This window comes from Salvelinus alpinus, chromosome 5 (genome assembly GCF_045679555.1).
Source record: "Salvelinus alpinus chromosome 5, SLU_Salpinus.1, whole genome shotgun sequence".
Taxonomy (NCBI): domain Eukaryota; kingdom Metazoa; phylum Chordata; class Actinopteri; order Salmoniformes; family Salmonidae; genus Salvelinus; species Salvelinus alpinus.
In genome coordinates this window covers 78978485-78993674 of record NC_092090.1, presented here as the reverse complement: position 1 = coordinate 78993674, position 15190 = coordinate 78978485, and the positions used below count along the sequence as shown (strand labels likewise).

The 15190-nt window shown below is 44.9% G+C and overlaps 1 protein-coding gene across 1 annotated transcript in view; it reads right to left on the bottom strand.

Annotated features, from left to right (window-relative positions):
• Positions 1–15190, bottom strand: part of LOC139575342 (nuclear receptor corepressor 2-like) — a 189969-nt gene that overhangs the window by 34986 nt on the left and 139793 nt on the right. The window contains exons 18-24 of the mRNA XM_071400266.1: positions 9937–10079; positions 9600–9738; positions 6870–7284; positions 5241–5364; positions 4573–4810; positions 1184–1231; positions 652–819 (exon numbers count right to left, since the gene is read on the bottom strand). Coding sequence (XP_071256367.1) covers positions 652–819; positions 1184–1231; positions 4573–4810; positions 5241–5364; positions 6870–7284; positions 9600–9738; positions 9937–10079 — 1275 coding nt within the window. The remainder of the gene's footprint in view (positions 1–651; positions 820–1183; positions 1232–4572; positions 4811–5240; positions 5365–6869; positions 7285–9599; positions 9739–9936; positions 10080–15190) is intronic.

Here is a 15190-nt window from a genome sequence, read left to right as displayed (position 1 = left end):
TAAACAGCATGACCATTACACAGGTGCACATTGGGCTGGGGACAATAAAAGGCCACTCTAAAATGTTCAGTTTTGTCACACAACACAAAGCCACATATGTCTGTTTTGAGGGAGCGTGCAATCGGCATGCTGACTGCAGGAATGTCCACCAGAGCTGTTGCCAGAGAATTGAATGTTAATTTTTCTATCCTAAGGCATTTCTTTTCTATCCTAAGGCATTTTATCCAATGTCATTTTAGAGAATTTGGCTATACGTCCAACCGGTGTCACAACTGCAGACCACGTGTAAACACGCCAGCCCAGGACTTCCACATCCGGCTTCTTCACCTGCAGGATCATCTGAGACCAGCCACCCAGACAGCTGATGAAACTGAGGAGTATTTATGTCTGTAATAAAGCCCTTTTGTGAAAAAAACAAATTCTGATTGGCTGGGCCTGGCTCCACAGTGGGTCCTCCCAGGCCCATGGCTCCACCCCTGCCCAGTCAAGTGAAATCCATAGATTAGGGTGCTGGGTACCAGGGACTGGCACATTTGGGAGGCCACTAATGACCAACAGCAGCATCAGAGCTTGGAGAAGCCTAGTTACCACGACTAAACGGTCAGGTGGAATTTGACTGCGGTCACCGTAACAGCCCTAAGTGGGACTCACAGGAGTTGTAATGGAGTAGGTGCTGGTCGTGGCTGAGCTTGGCCATGTCTCGATGGGACATTGGGTAGGGGGACATGACGGGCCGGCCCAGTGTAGTGGCCCTCAGGTCCTCTGGCCCCACCGCCTGCTTCTTAGGGTCACCATGAGGAGAGAAGGCCCGGGACTTATCTGCAAGACGGGACAAACACACACACACAAACGGTAAGGGATAGGGGGTAGCTGCTATCTTTCTGGAAGCTGAGAACCATCCCTTGGTCAGCGCTAGCTTTTTATTCTCCTTCTCATCATCATCATTACTATCATCATTACTATCATCATCATCATAGCAAGGAGTGCAGCCAGGCAGCGTCTGCGCAGTCAGCCACACAGCAATGCTGCTCCACACACCCACAGCACACACACTGCCAAACCTTGTAATAGTGTTACACACACACAATCAAATCCCACTGAGGAAGTGAATTTAGCTAGGTGTGTGTTGGGCGAAGGGGTATGAGTTAGGGATAGATTGGGGTGGGGCGGGGTGTGAACCTACGTAATCCGTGAAGTAGAGTCTGCAGCCACCTCTCGTTGCCTTCCAGCTCTGCAGGGACACAGACATACTGCAGCTGATCACATACATCACACTCACACACACAGTCACGCGTACATATGTCCATGTAGGGCTGGGCGATATGACCAAAATATTATATCACTGATTTATTTTAAATTGACGATATGACAGTATTTAACGCTATTTTATGTTTTTTAATAATAAAAGTTCTAAATTTGCTTCATGAGTAATGCGTGACCCTAGGGTGGCAACACATACAGTTGAAGTCGGAAGTTTACATACACTTAGGTTGGAGTCATTAAAATTTGTTTTTCAACCACTCCATAAATTTCTTGTTAACAAACTATAGTTCTGGCAAGTCGGTTAGGACATCTACTTAGTGCATGACACAAGTAATTTTTCCAACAATTGTTTACAGACAGAATATTTCACTTATAATTCACTGTATCACAATTCCAGTGGGTCAGAAGTTTATACACTAAGATGACTGTGCCTTTAAACAGCTTGGAAAATTCCAGAAAATGATGTCATGGCTTTAGAAGCTTCTGATAGTCTAATTTACATCATTTGAGTCAATTGGAGGTGTACCTGTGGATGAATTTCAAGGCCTACCTTCAAACTCTGCCTCTTTGCTTGACATCATGGGGGGAAAAAAAACAAAACAGCCAATACCTCAGAAAAAAATGGTAAACCTCCACAAGTCTTGTTCATTCTTGGGAGCAATTTCCAAATGCCTGAAGGTAGGTACCACGTTCATCTGTACAAACAATAGTACGCAAGAATAAACACCATGGGACCACGCAGCCGTCATACCGCTCAGGAAGGAGACGTGTTCTGTCTCCTAGAGATGAACGTACTTGTGCAAAAAGCGCAAATCAATCCCTGAACAACAGCAAACGACCTTGTGAAGATGCTGCAGGAAACAGGTACAAAAGTATCTATATCCACAGTAAAACGAGTCCTATATTCACATAATCTGAAAGGCCGCTCAGCAAGGAAGAAGCCACTGCTCCAAAACCGCCATAAAAAATCCAGACTACGGTTTGCAACTGCACATGAGGACAAAGAACGTACTTTTTGGAGAAATGTCCTCTGGTCTGATGAAACAAAAATAGAACTGTTTGGCCATAATGACCATCGTTATGTTTGGAGGAAAAAGAGGGAGGCTTGCAAGCCGAACAACACCATCCCAACCGTGAAGCACGGGGGTGGCAGCATCATGTTGTTGGGGTGCTTTGCTGCAGGAGGGACTGGTGCACTTCACAAAATAGATGGCATCATGAGGTAGGAAAATTATGTGGATATATTGAAGCAACATCTCAAGACATCAGTCAGGAAGTTAAAGCTTGGTCGCAAATGGGTCTTCCAAATGGACATTGACCCCAAGCATACTTCCAAAGTTGTGGCAAAATGGCTTAAGGACAACAATGTCAAGGTATTGGAGTGGCCATCACAAAGCCCTGATCTCAATCCCATAGAACATTTGTGGGCCGAACTGAGCGTGTGCGAGCAAGGAGGCCTACAAACCTGAATCAGTTACACCAGCTCTGTCAGGAGGAATGGGCCAAAATCCACCCAACTTATTGTGGGAAGCTTGTGGAAGGCTACCCAAAACATTTGACTCAAGTTAAAACAATTTAAAGGCAACGCTACCAAATACTAATTGAGTGTATGTAAACTTTCGACCCACTGGGAATGTAATGAAATAAATAAAAGCTGAAATAAATAATTCTCTCAACTATTATTCTGACATTTCACATTCTTAAAATAAAGTGGTGATTCTAACTGACCTAAGACAGGGAATTTCTACTTGGATTAAATGTCAGAAATTGTGAAAAACTGAGTTTAAATGTATCTGGCTAAGGTGTATGTAAACTTCCGACTTCAACTGTACATTCTAAGTGATTTCAATGGGTCTTTATTCTGATTGTTTTATACTGTTCAATTCAACACAATTTTTAAAATCAATTTCTGCATTTGACATCATTTCCACACTGCCATGTAGGGCTGCACGATATGAGCAAGCAATCTGGGCCGTATTTTTAACCAAATGTTGCAATATGACTTGCGATTTAGAGCAAAATACTTGGGTTAACTGTTGGAATCATGGAAATAGAATGTCTATTCTAGTTATATAGTTAGAATATAATTTGTTTGACATGACAACTAATGAAAATGCCAGGGAGGAGTTATTATGACAGGGTAGGAACAAAAGTGTCGTTAGGTGTTTCCTAGGTGACCCTATAATCTTTGGCTACATTTAATGTTTTCTCTTAGCTACTTCATGTAGCTAACATATTCTTTCTTTGTGTATTCCTCTTTGATTTCGAAGATACTGTTGCACAAACATGCTGATTTAGGTCTACACCATCACTATTATTATCAGGCTGTATTAGCTAGCTACGTTTGCTCTTACTCAGTACATTTATTTGCTAGCTAGAAATTAGCTTTAGCGGCTAACAATCAGCGGCTCACAAGATTTGGGAACAACTTGCTAAGAAAAGACAAACTAGCTGTTTGCAGATGTAAGAAACACAAACTAATAGTGTAATTATAGAATGCTGGTAGATTTATATTAAGAAGCAAAGTGACAACTGCATCATTGTCATCAACATTGTTGCATATGCTGCATTGACCATGCAGACTGAACGCAAGTGTCTCGTGGTCAAGGAACATCAAATGTTCTCCTTGAGTGACAGGAGCCGGGGCTAGGTCTGTGTGGAAAGCGGCATAGAGAGAGAAAGACAGAGAGAGTGGAGAGAGATGACTCAAGTAGCGAAGTAAACTATAAAAATGGACGTCACACACTGCGTATCACATTTAACAATCCAAAAATTCTAATACCGTTATAGAAGGTAAAGTAAAAACCCACACCGGTCCGTGCATCAATACCGGTATATCGCAAAAAACGGTATACCGCCCAGCCCTATGTCCATGCAGCTCGAATCCCCAGATGGAAACTCTTCAGTCCTCCATGTCTGTCTGACTATTTATAACTCCAGCTCAACAGTGGAGAGAATTTTGGGTAAACATCTGCTAATTAACTTCTAAATAAGACTAGGTCTGGATAGGTCTAGTAACTCACATGGAGCAAAACTCCACAATGATATCAAAGACTGAACTTTACACAGATCCCGCTGCATGGTTATACCTGACTGTGAGCCCAACGATCAATACCTGCACTTTAGACAACACACTGTGGAACTGACAGAGTCCTCAAGTAAGCATGGAATCATCCAGAGCTACCAGGAGCTTCTAAACAATAGCACCAACGTAGAATCAAAGTAACAGTTTAGCTGTAGGAGGGAGTTGTGTTTAGACTGAGCAGGAGTGTGAGAGGAGCTGGGGAGAGAGAGGGCTGATGTTCGTACCGTCTTTGTCGCTGGCGGAGGGGCTACGTGGGTGGACGCGGGGGCTGCTGATGTTATGGGGGTCGCCCTGCGCTGGGTAGGGGTGCTGTTTGCTGGGCTGACCTGCATGCTGCTTGGCCTCCTGGGAGGACTCTCCATGAGCCATGCTGATCTGCTGCTGGTAGAGAGCCAGGGCATGAGGGGGCAGCTCAGCCTTACTACACCCGCCCCGAGGTCCACCATCCGGCATCTGGGGCATCTGCACACACAGGAGAGAGAAGCCTGGTGAGCAACAGATACACATACAAACAATATACACCCGGGAGATCCCACATCTAATGACCCGGTTCCTCTTATTTTCCCTAATGCCTGGCATCTTGTTTCTCCTCTGGGTCAATGTATCCCCTCTCCTCCAGCTGGCCTGCTTATCTAATACAAATATGATAGGACTTCATCATTTTACTCGCCATGCTGTTATCTGTGTAAGAAGCAGTATTGTCATTACAGGAGGGCTGGCCTTAATACCACTAGGGGGTAGAATGACCAGGCTGGACTAATCCAAGGACTTATCTGTTACTGATTCTACCTGGCTGGCTTCCATATGCTTTCCAAGGATGGAGGAGACAAAGATACAGGCTGTGGCCCTGGCGTGGGATGCACTGACTCACACAGAAAGTGGTAAGACTCACAATAGGGGGGATGGCAGCAGCCCTCTGTTTGAGCTGCTTCAGGTCCATGGGCTTCTGCAGGGGGGAGGAGATGACCCCATCATGGGCATAGTTCAGCAGGCTGGGACGGCTGGGAGACGTCATCCTGGAGAGGGAGAGAAAGAGAGAGAGAGACACAGAGAGAAAGAGAGACACAGAGAGAGAGAGAGAAAGAGAAGTAGAGGAGAGAGCAAGAGAGAGAAGTAACTAGAACACAGAGTTCCCCAGTCAGTAGCATGCCAATGGATGTCCCACGCATTCCTTAATATGGCCACAGCCCAGATTCTCTTATTTACTTTCCCAATAAACACAGATTGACCTGGAGCAGAACCTCGCACTATGAAAACACAAAGAGAGCAGAGGTTCTGATTGTGTTTCCATCCCACATGCATTACCACCCATCCCCCACTCACAGATACACTCATACAAACTCACAAAGATACTCTGCCACACACACACACAGACAAGAGACTGGGGAGCACACACACTCCCTCCCATTGTTTGCTTTGGCACAGAGGGCAACGTTTCCCTAGGCTCTGCCAATACATGCAGTCTGCTGTCATGGAAAAAACAGAACAAATACCATGCAAACACTGCAGGACGAATCACCACTCCCCCAAGCCGTCAGCCCACATCTTTGACACACACATTTGCGCTTGCAGGCAAACACACTCAGACAGAAGCACGCAGGTACATACAAAATGAGGACATTTTACTGATATCGATAATGACAAGTTGCCTATACTAGAACAATATTGTTTGATGGTGAAGAGAAAGGTGAAGTCTGTCAATATAGGCAACAGCTAACAGGACAACTGATTTTCAGCATTTAAAGTTGTAGTAGTGGTGGTTTTAAGGGCAATATGAAAAAGTAACTGTGTGCACATTAATGTTAAAAACATATCTTTAGAGTTATCGTTAAAAGGTTTTTGTACATATCACCCAGCTCTAGTACATATGCACACACTCACAAAGGCAGATGGAGTTTATGTTGATGATTGTTGTAGAGTATTGGCCACAAATGGCTTGACATCTTAGGGCTATACAGAAGAACACTAGTGACACTCTTCCCCTCTTCCCTTCCCCAGTCCAGATGTAGGTCTCGCTGCAGTGGGGAATCCAGAACCCCCCCCCACCTTAGTCAATGCCACTCAGACATTGCTTATCCTAATATCGATTATTTTACTGTAGATTTGTGTGTATTGTTGTAAATTGTTAGATACTACTGCACTGTTGGAGCTAGGAACACAAGCATTTCACTACACCTGCAATAACATCTGCTAAAAATGTGTGTGTGATAAATAAAATTTGAACAGCCCCCCCCAGCCCTGAGCCCACACCTATAACCCCCCCAACCAGCCCAGAGCCCTCACATGCAACCCCTCCTACCCCACCCAGCCCTGAGCCCTCACATGAAACCCCCCCCTACCCAGCACTGAGCCCCCACATGCAACCCCCCCTACCACACCCAGCCCTGAGTCCTCACATGAACCCCCCCAGCCCTGAGCCCTCACATGAACCCCCCCCAGCCCTGAGCCCCCACATGCAAACCCCCCAGCCCTGAGCCCCCAAATGCAACCCTCCCTCCCCTACTCAGCCCTGAGCCCCCACCTGTTCTTCTCTGTACTGTCCAACTCCTCCAACTCGTCAGCGCTGCAGGTGGCACTAGAGTCACTGTCTGCGTGGGAGCCCGTCTTGGGCCCATGGTCCCTCTTGGAGCTCTTGGATGAGCTCTTGCTCTCCTCTGCATCTGCAGTGGGGGGCTTCATGTCTCGGTCTGTGGATTCGCTTGGCTGCTCCTTGCTGCCCTCCTCCTCCTCTGTCTTCACCTCCTGCTTGATGGCCTTCCCCACTTCTCCTGGGGGTTTCTCATCTCCTCCCTGGCCCATGTGGGAACCTGAGGCCTCCTTGTCCCCAGAGTTTGAGCCAGCTTTGGCCCTGCCATTACCCTCCTCTTTGGCCTTGCTGTCCTCAGAGGAACGCGGAGAGGGCAGGCTCTCTGTGTCAGAGCTGTTGTTAGCACCACCTGGTAAAGGAGAGCGAGAAGGACAGATAAAGAATGGAAGACCGCAGATATTACATCGGCTGCCTAGCTGAGTAGTAATCTAGTAAATAAAAATAAAATAAAATGTTATTGATCGCATACAGATATTTAGCAGATGTTACTGCGAGTGTAGCAAAATCCAACAGTGCAGTAATAAAACAATACAGCAAAGTTGCTTAGGAGCCATGAACAGGGCGACCATGTCTATCGGTGCCATCTTGCTATCATGTAAAATCCCCGTCCTCTTTCACATCCCTCTCTCTTGTGCCCCATCTTTCTCTAAAACCAGATTTCTCAAAGTGCCACTTTCCACCTAATTGGCTTTCACTGTACAATGAGGGAGAACACAAAACCAATTTTGAATGTGGAGGAAATACCCTGGGACTTCCCAGCTCTATTCGGGTAACTGAGACTATAGGTATATCAACAAATTACTACATCAGGGGTCGGCAATATGTAGCATTCGGAAAGTATTCAGACCCCTTGACTTTTTCCACATTTTGTTAGGTTATAGCCTTATTCTAAAATAAAATTGTTTTTCCCCCTCAATCTACACACAATACCCAATAATGACAAAGTGAAAATAGGCCTTTTGAAAATAAAAAACAAAAATATGTTATTTACATAAGTATTCCGACCCTTTGCTATGAGACGCCAAATTGAGCTCAGGTGCATCCTGTTTCCATTGACCATCCTTGAAATGTTTCTACAACTTGATTGGAGCACCTGTGGTAAATTAAATTCATCGGACATGATTTGGAAAGGCACACACCTGTCTATATAAGGTCCCACAGTTGACAGTGCATGTCAGAGCAAAAACCAAGCCATGAGGTCGAAGGAATTGTCTGTAAAGCTCAAAGACAGGATTGTGTCGAGGCACATTTCTGCAGAATTGAAGGTCCCCAAGAATACAGTGGCCTCCATCATTCATAAATGGAAGAAGTTTGGAACCAGTAAGACTCTTTCTAGAGCTGGCTGCCCGGCCAAACTGAGCAATCGGGGGAGAAGGGCTTTGGTCAGGGAGGTGACCAAGAACCCGATGGTCACTCTGACAGAGCTCCTCTGTAGAGATGGGAGAACCTTCCAGAAGGACAACCATCTCTGCAGCACTTCCCCAATTAGGCCTTTATGGTAGAGTGGCAAGACGGAAGCCACTCAGTACAAGGTACATGACAGCCTACTTGGAGTTTGCCAAAAAGCACCTAAAAGGACTCTGACCATGAGAAACAAGATTCTCTGTTCTGATGAAACCAAGATTGAACTGTTTGGCCTGAATGCCAACCGTCACGTCTGGAGGAAACCTGGCACCATCCTTACAGTGAAGCATAGTGGTAGCAGCATCATTCTGTGGGAAAGTTTTTCAGTGGCAGGGACTGGGGGATAAAAAATAAAAATGTTTTTGCTTTGTCATTATGGGGTATTGTGTGTAGATTTATGAGGTTAAAAATCAATTTAATAAATGTTCAACATAACAAAATGTTGAAAAAGTAAAGGGGTCTGAATACTTTCTAAATGCACTTTGTCATTTTAGTTTTGGGTCAAAAATACTCAAATCACCAGGAATTTAGCCAAAATCTGTTGAAGTATTCACACAAATATTGATTCTAGATGCAAAGACTGAGCTATTGAGATGCCAAGGTTCCACAGCTCTCCATGGTTACTAATATACTAGAAACGACGAGCAATAACAGTTAACAGTAGTGCGAATTTGGCCTAAAGTGAGTTGAGGGGCCGTTATCAACCCAGGGTATTTAAATGAGTCTACCAGTAATATGAGCAATCAGCCAGGATCCAAAAGAAGTTTCTAGAATTAAAAATGCAGATGTTGGTATGTAGACCACATGTGGAAATATTTGTTACAGAGCAAAAAAGTATGTATCTAAATAATGAATGTCTCAGCCAAGTGCTTTGAATTCCCATCTCATTTTGATGATTGCAGTCTTTGTATTCTCAGAATCGCATTCAACTCCACATTCTACACAGACATTATTGTGATGCTGTTAAAAGTCCATATTGCACTTAATTCTTCCTTCAGCACTCAAGACACTCCAGATATTTCTAATCAAGAAATACTGTCATCACATATCGTAATCATAAAAACATAACCTTCAAATTGATTGAAAACGGTTTCATAAACTTGTTTCAACAAAGTGTACATGGCTGGTTTCTAATCAGTCCATGTGAATGAGTGATTGCAAGTTCATGGAAGTATTCTGACAGTGCTTATGGACGGTATACTGACAATGGCTCCCTGTCCTCTATGACATTGATTACTGTAGTGTGTGTGTTGTACCTACCTTCTCCATCCTCGGGGGCCTCCTCCTCGTTGCCGCTGGCCCCGGAGCCCTCCATCTCCTCCTCCTCGGCAGCAGACGGGGCGCTGGCCTCTTCACTTTGTAGAGCTTTGCCTTTACGCCGCGCCTTACGCTCTCTCTCCTGGGTGAAAACCAACACACTAAATACCGCAGCTTGGGAACAACACGCTATGAGAACCACAAGGTAAATGTGCCTACTGCTGTCTGTAACTCAGAGGAATGGCTAGCACTAAGATAGGTGCATTACTAGGTCAGACTATAGGTTTTCTTTGAAAGAGTTAATCATTTAATTGTTCTAGAAAGGAAGATGAGACATTACCGATTTCATTTTATGCTGTTGCAGAATCTCGTCGAGTTTCTGCCTCTTCTTATAGTTGAAGTAGAAATTCTTGCACTGGGACACAGTTTTGGAGCCCACCATCTTGGCGATGGCCGACCAATTCCTACCATACTGGAGAAGACCTGGAAGAAACATGGACAAGGATTAGACTACAGCACATGCAGACAAGCCAGGACTTTATTACATAGAATAATCATTTAAATCTAATTTACTACATGAAGAACGACAATCTGTCAATAAACATCTGTCAGTTGAGTCCAAGATATTTTTCCTCCCTCCCCTCCCCTCCAGCTCAACAGTTTTGTCAAATTGCATAATCACACCATGTGTTGTTCTTAGCTGAACCTGTCATATCAATCTAACTAATGACATCACTAATTCTCATCGCTGGGCTGGGGTCATTCTGATAAAGACTGGTGCTTTGCCCGGTCAACCACATGATAGTGCCTTACACAAAAGGCTAGAAGCCCTGCTGTGCCCAAAGTTGAGACAGATCAACCTGTCTTGGGACCACACTGCTACTGTGTGTGTGTGTGTGTGTGTGTGTGTGTGTGTGTGTGTGTGTGTGTGTGTGTGTGTGTGTGTGTGTGTGTGTGTGTGTGTGTGTGTGTGTGTGTGTGTGTGTGTGAGAGAGCGAGAGAGAGAGAGCGATAGAGTTCGAATTGACTGCATCCGTGATGCATTGTGGGTAAATTGTGACTGATTGATCTACAAATAATAATGAGTAGCTACTTATGATACAAGGTGAATAGTCAGTCGGCAGTCGCCTGCAGTGGTGGTTGCAATGTGGAACAAGCCCCAACGTGTGTGTGCGTGTTTTACTTCCACCCCCCCCAGAGTGTCCAGTCAGCTACGGGCAGCTCATTAACAGTAGCCGCTGTAAGGAGCTTACAACGCCCAATTGTTTCCTGTGCCAGCCTGACAGCTTCTGGCATGAGGAAAGACTCTCGTGGGCCAGGTCACGCTCCGTTATCAGTGGGCATGGACCCAACAACTTCCTAGGACAAAAAACTTTAGACATGTGTTCCCAAGATAATATCTCCAAACGGAGGCAGTAGGACAACAATCTAACAGCCACACGATAAGACAACACTTTACAAAGCACCAGGCCTGCACCATCTCCTATCCATCTTTTATTTATTTACCCAACAAAAGTTTACTACAGGTTAAAAGTACCACCTCAACAGCAAGTGAATGTAGGCCATGTTTGTGTAGTCCCTTTCTGACAGTTGACTCATGCACTTCGATATTGATTGTGGCAAGAGAGGCCTGTAGATCCCTTTATGTTACCCTGGGGTTCTTACAGACTTCTATGAGCATCTTTCGGTCATCTCTTAGGCTGAATTTGGTGGGACGCCCTGTCCTAGCTAGACTGCCAGTGGTCTGGAATTTTCCCCATTTGTAGATGATCTGTTGGACAGTGGAATGATGTTCTTCGAAATGCTTGGAAATGGATTTGTAACCCCCTCCCAGACTCATGGTCATCAATTGTGTCTTTTGAGGGCCTCGGATAGGTCTTCTGATATTTGCATGGTGTGTTACCACACCCTCATATGGTTCAGACCAAACCAGACCAAGTTTCTAATCTTTATGGAAGGCTGGACCCTCCCAAGGTACTCTCTAATTATTTCCTAATCATTTGCACCTGTTTTGGTACACCTGATCCTAATTTTTCCTGCTTGAGGAAATTACATTTTTGTTTATTTTAATTGCATAACATTGTCAAAGTACATTTTTGTGTGTGTTATATGTTAAATTGGGTTACTTTCATCAATGAATGTGGTTGCAATTTAGCTCAAATACCCATGTGTCCAAATATAATAAATAAATAAAAAAAGACCACTTTCCAAAGGGTGTACTTACTTTTTCACATGACTGTATACACACAAACACTACCTCAGTCCAAAACTTGACTGTCATATTCCCTCTCAGGCCTGTGTGAATGTACAACCCATCAAGTGTTAAAACTAGACTGGGTATTTCATTTTAAATATTCATTACAGGTGTGGATGCAAAGCAGGAGAGATGTGAGAGACAGAAAGAGAAAGAGAGGGCCGGACAACCAGGTTCTTTCCAAGAGAGAAGAACACGTGATCAACACCTATTAACCTTTTACAGCCTTGTCCCGGGGTGCAGGGAGACAGCCCACTGAGCCCAGAGCACACAAGTCCAGTCAGACACCCTGCTACGTGCCACACCAAGAACACACACACTTTGCTCTACCCAGTAAACCTGAAGCAATAACACTGCAATTCATTCACTGGAAGTCAAGGGTCACTTTGTTACGACTCACTTTCACAGATTCAGTCCATTCAGTTTAACCAGAGCACAGAAACAATCCCAAGCAGCTCCAGTTCCATCGGCCTCAGGTCCTGGCCAGTGGAGCAACACACAAGAGGAAGCAGGCATCCAATCAGCTGCTGCTCAGCTAGAGCAGGTGGCAAACTCAATCAACCAATTACGATCCTCCATTTCCATAAAAGCTCCTCCCATCGATGGCACAATCAACACCTAGTGAGTGTCCTCCTTCTCATGTGCTTGTCACTCCAGCTGTCCCTCGTGCCCCTGGTCTGTATCACACTATCGGCAGTCTGATCTCTGTGGAGAAGGCAGGTAGTGATTCCACTCCAGAGGGGCAGAGAAAGAAAACAGCTAGGCTCCAGCTCAGCCTCCACACCCCTCCTGCTGGCCTGATACTGGAGCCAGTGTCAGGTTGACATGCTCAAAACAGCACATGCTCTGCGTCTTGCCTCTCCCTTGCTTTTTCCTCGCCTTTTCACTTCCCACACTCTCTCGCTCGCTCTCCGTCAGGGCTAGTCCGTTGTTCTCCGCCAGGTCCTTCCCCAATGGCTGCTGTCTAAAAGGACTTTCACAGGAAAGTGGGACTGTGGGGCGGTGCTATGTGCTCAGCCTCTCTCTCCCCTCATCTGATCTCTCCTCTATCTTTCCCTTTTTTCTCCCCTCCCTCCCTCTTTCACTCTCACTGCCAGCAGGCAGAGCTGCACACACACACACACACACACACACAAACACATAAACACACACTCCCTCAGTCTCTCTTTTTCGCTTGCTTACTCTCTCTCTAACACATACACAGCTAGTCTGAGGGTAAACAGAGGAGAGAGAGTGAGAGCAGGGGAGTTGAGCTAGAGGGACAATGGAGGAGAGGAAGAGAAAGGGGGAGTTGATGTTGATACCATGAGAAAGCATAAAGGGTTTCACATTTTTCCTGACTGACCTGCTTTTCATCCTGAATGTGACCCCTCTCCAATCTACAACAACACCGAGAAAGGGAGAGCCGAAAATGGAAAAAAAATAAAAGAATCTTCCACAGCTCCTGCCAATCTGGGCCTGTGCCATCCCCTCCCATCTCAGGACACACTGACTGGGAGGCCAGAGTAGAGAGTTTGGAGCGCGAGAGGAAAGGAAGGGGGGAGAATGCTCTGGCCTGATCCACTCCAACAGTCCAGAGCACAGCAGAACACAACAGAGAAAGCTCTACCTACTACTCCTTTAAAAGGACCTGTACAGTACTACAGCAGGCATGAGGGAGCGACCCGATTATCCAGCTGCCTGGCTGCTCAAGTAAGCCTGCCAGATTAGAGAACTTACATAACAAACACTAGCCAAGGAGTGAGTACACACACACTCCCCCCACACCCTACTTTACCTGGCTCTACAGTGCGACCATTTTAATCGCATTTCCGCATTAAAAATAGATGTGTGTGGACTGAAAAAGTAAAGTATGAGCATATGTGCGAGTTGTGATATACAGCAAAAAAGTATTTCTGCCGTTTTGTTTAATTGCTGGTAGCTAATCACACAAAGAACTAGAGTCCCATATATCTCACCTTGAGGAGCAACAGTGCCTTGGGCGCTCTGCGCACTGTGAGTGAAGTGCTGAAAGATGAATTTTTAAAAGTGCACAGGCATAGAAGTTGGTTGAATTTACCCAAAAGTCTACTAAACGTGACTGACTCCTGTTTCTTGGTTATTTACATCGGTTTGTTTACACACTAAGTTGTTTTTCAATGTTAGTTTGAGCTTGCTCAACTGCTAGGGAAGAGACGTCAGAGAATCTTCTCTCAGACAGACCTGGGCGTCCCACCCAATGATGTATATATACCCTGTATTTGTGATGTAACGTATTGGCCGATGAGAAGCTTTGAAGCCACCAGTCGGCCATATTGGCACTCCCCAGTAGGAGCAGTCCTCCATAGTAATGAATGGAATTCTACAGTATTTCAATTAAATGTTTCAGGGACAGAATTACATGTATTTAAGTATTTAGTTGTAGCGGGGACAGTAACATTAGTATGTTATATATTATTTTATTTTTATGTTTCACTCAAATAACATAATTGAAAAGTATGCTTGTAGGTGTCTGTAATATAATAAATGTGTCAAAAATGAATCTAGACATTTAAAAATGCATTTCTATTGCTTCCAAAATATATATATTTTACAATGGAGGATGAGTGTCAAGACGGAGGCGCGGTGGCTTCAAAACATTGCCCTTGTCAGTCCTCTAGTGTATATATAAATGATTGGTCCCACCACATAACTGGCCCGCCCCTTAAAGGGGCAGCTGAACATTTCTCTCTCACCTAAGTGACTCAAATATTTGAGGGTACATTGTACTTGATTGAGCATGGCACACTCCCAAAACCTTTTATTCATGAACTTTTAATAATTTCTTATAATAAAAACTCTCCCTCAAATACATTAATTGTGCTCCTAAACGTATTTGTGTGCTTCTAAATTGTTCAACTAAGGCGGGCATAGAATCCTACCTTAATTACACACACCACACACACACTAAAAGGGATATACAAGAACAAGGGAGGGAGACTTAACAAAGTTCTACAATCCCTTGTTAAAGATGCCAGGCTTTTTGAACAGGAAAGACAAGGGGAATCCGTCAACGTTTGTGGCCTTGCCATCCCATGGGGGATTCCTGGCACTGCCACGCTGAAATGCTGCCATGCTATGAATGTCATTATTGAGATCTTTTTAGCACAAGGGGACAAACACATTAGCATGAGGAGATGTAAGCCTCTTTAAAACATATACAGGTCAAGCTCCTGGAAGTGGAGTGTGCACCTTGACTGTTGGGCTGGCATTTACATTCAGGCCAGGGTTAGGGGAGCGGGGCTGGGACTGGTGGGCTACTCTACATATGAGGAGCCGTGGAGGGGGAAGCCCTTTTGGCAGGCATGGTTACTGGCTGATG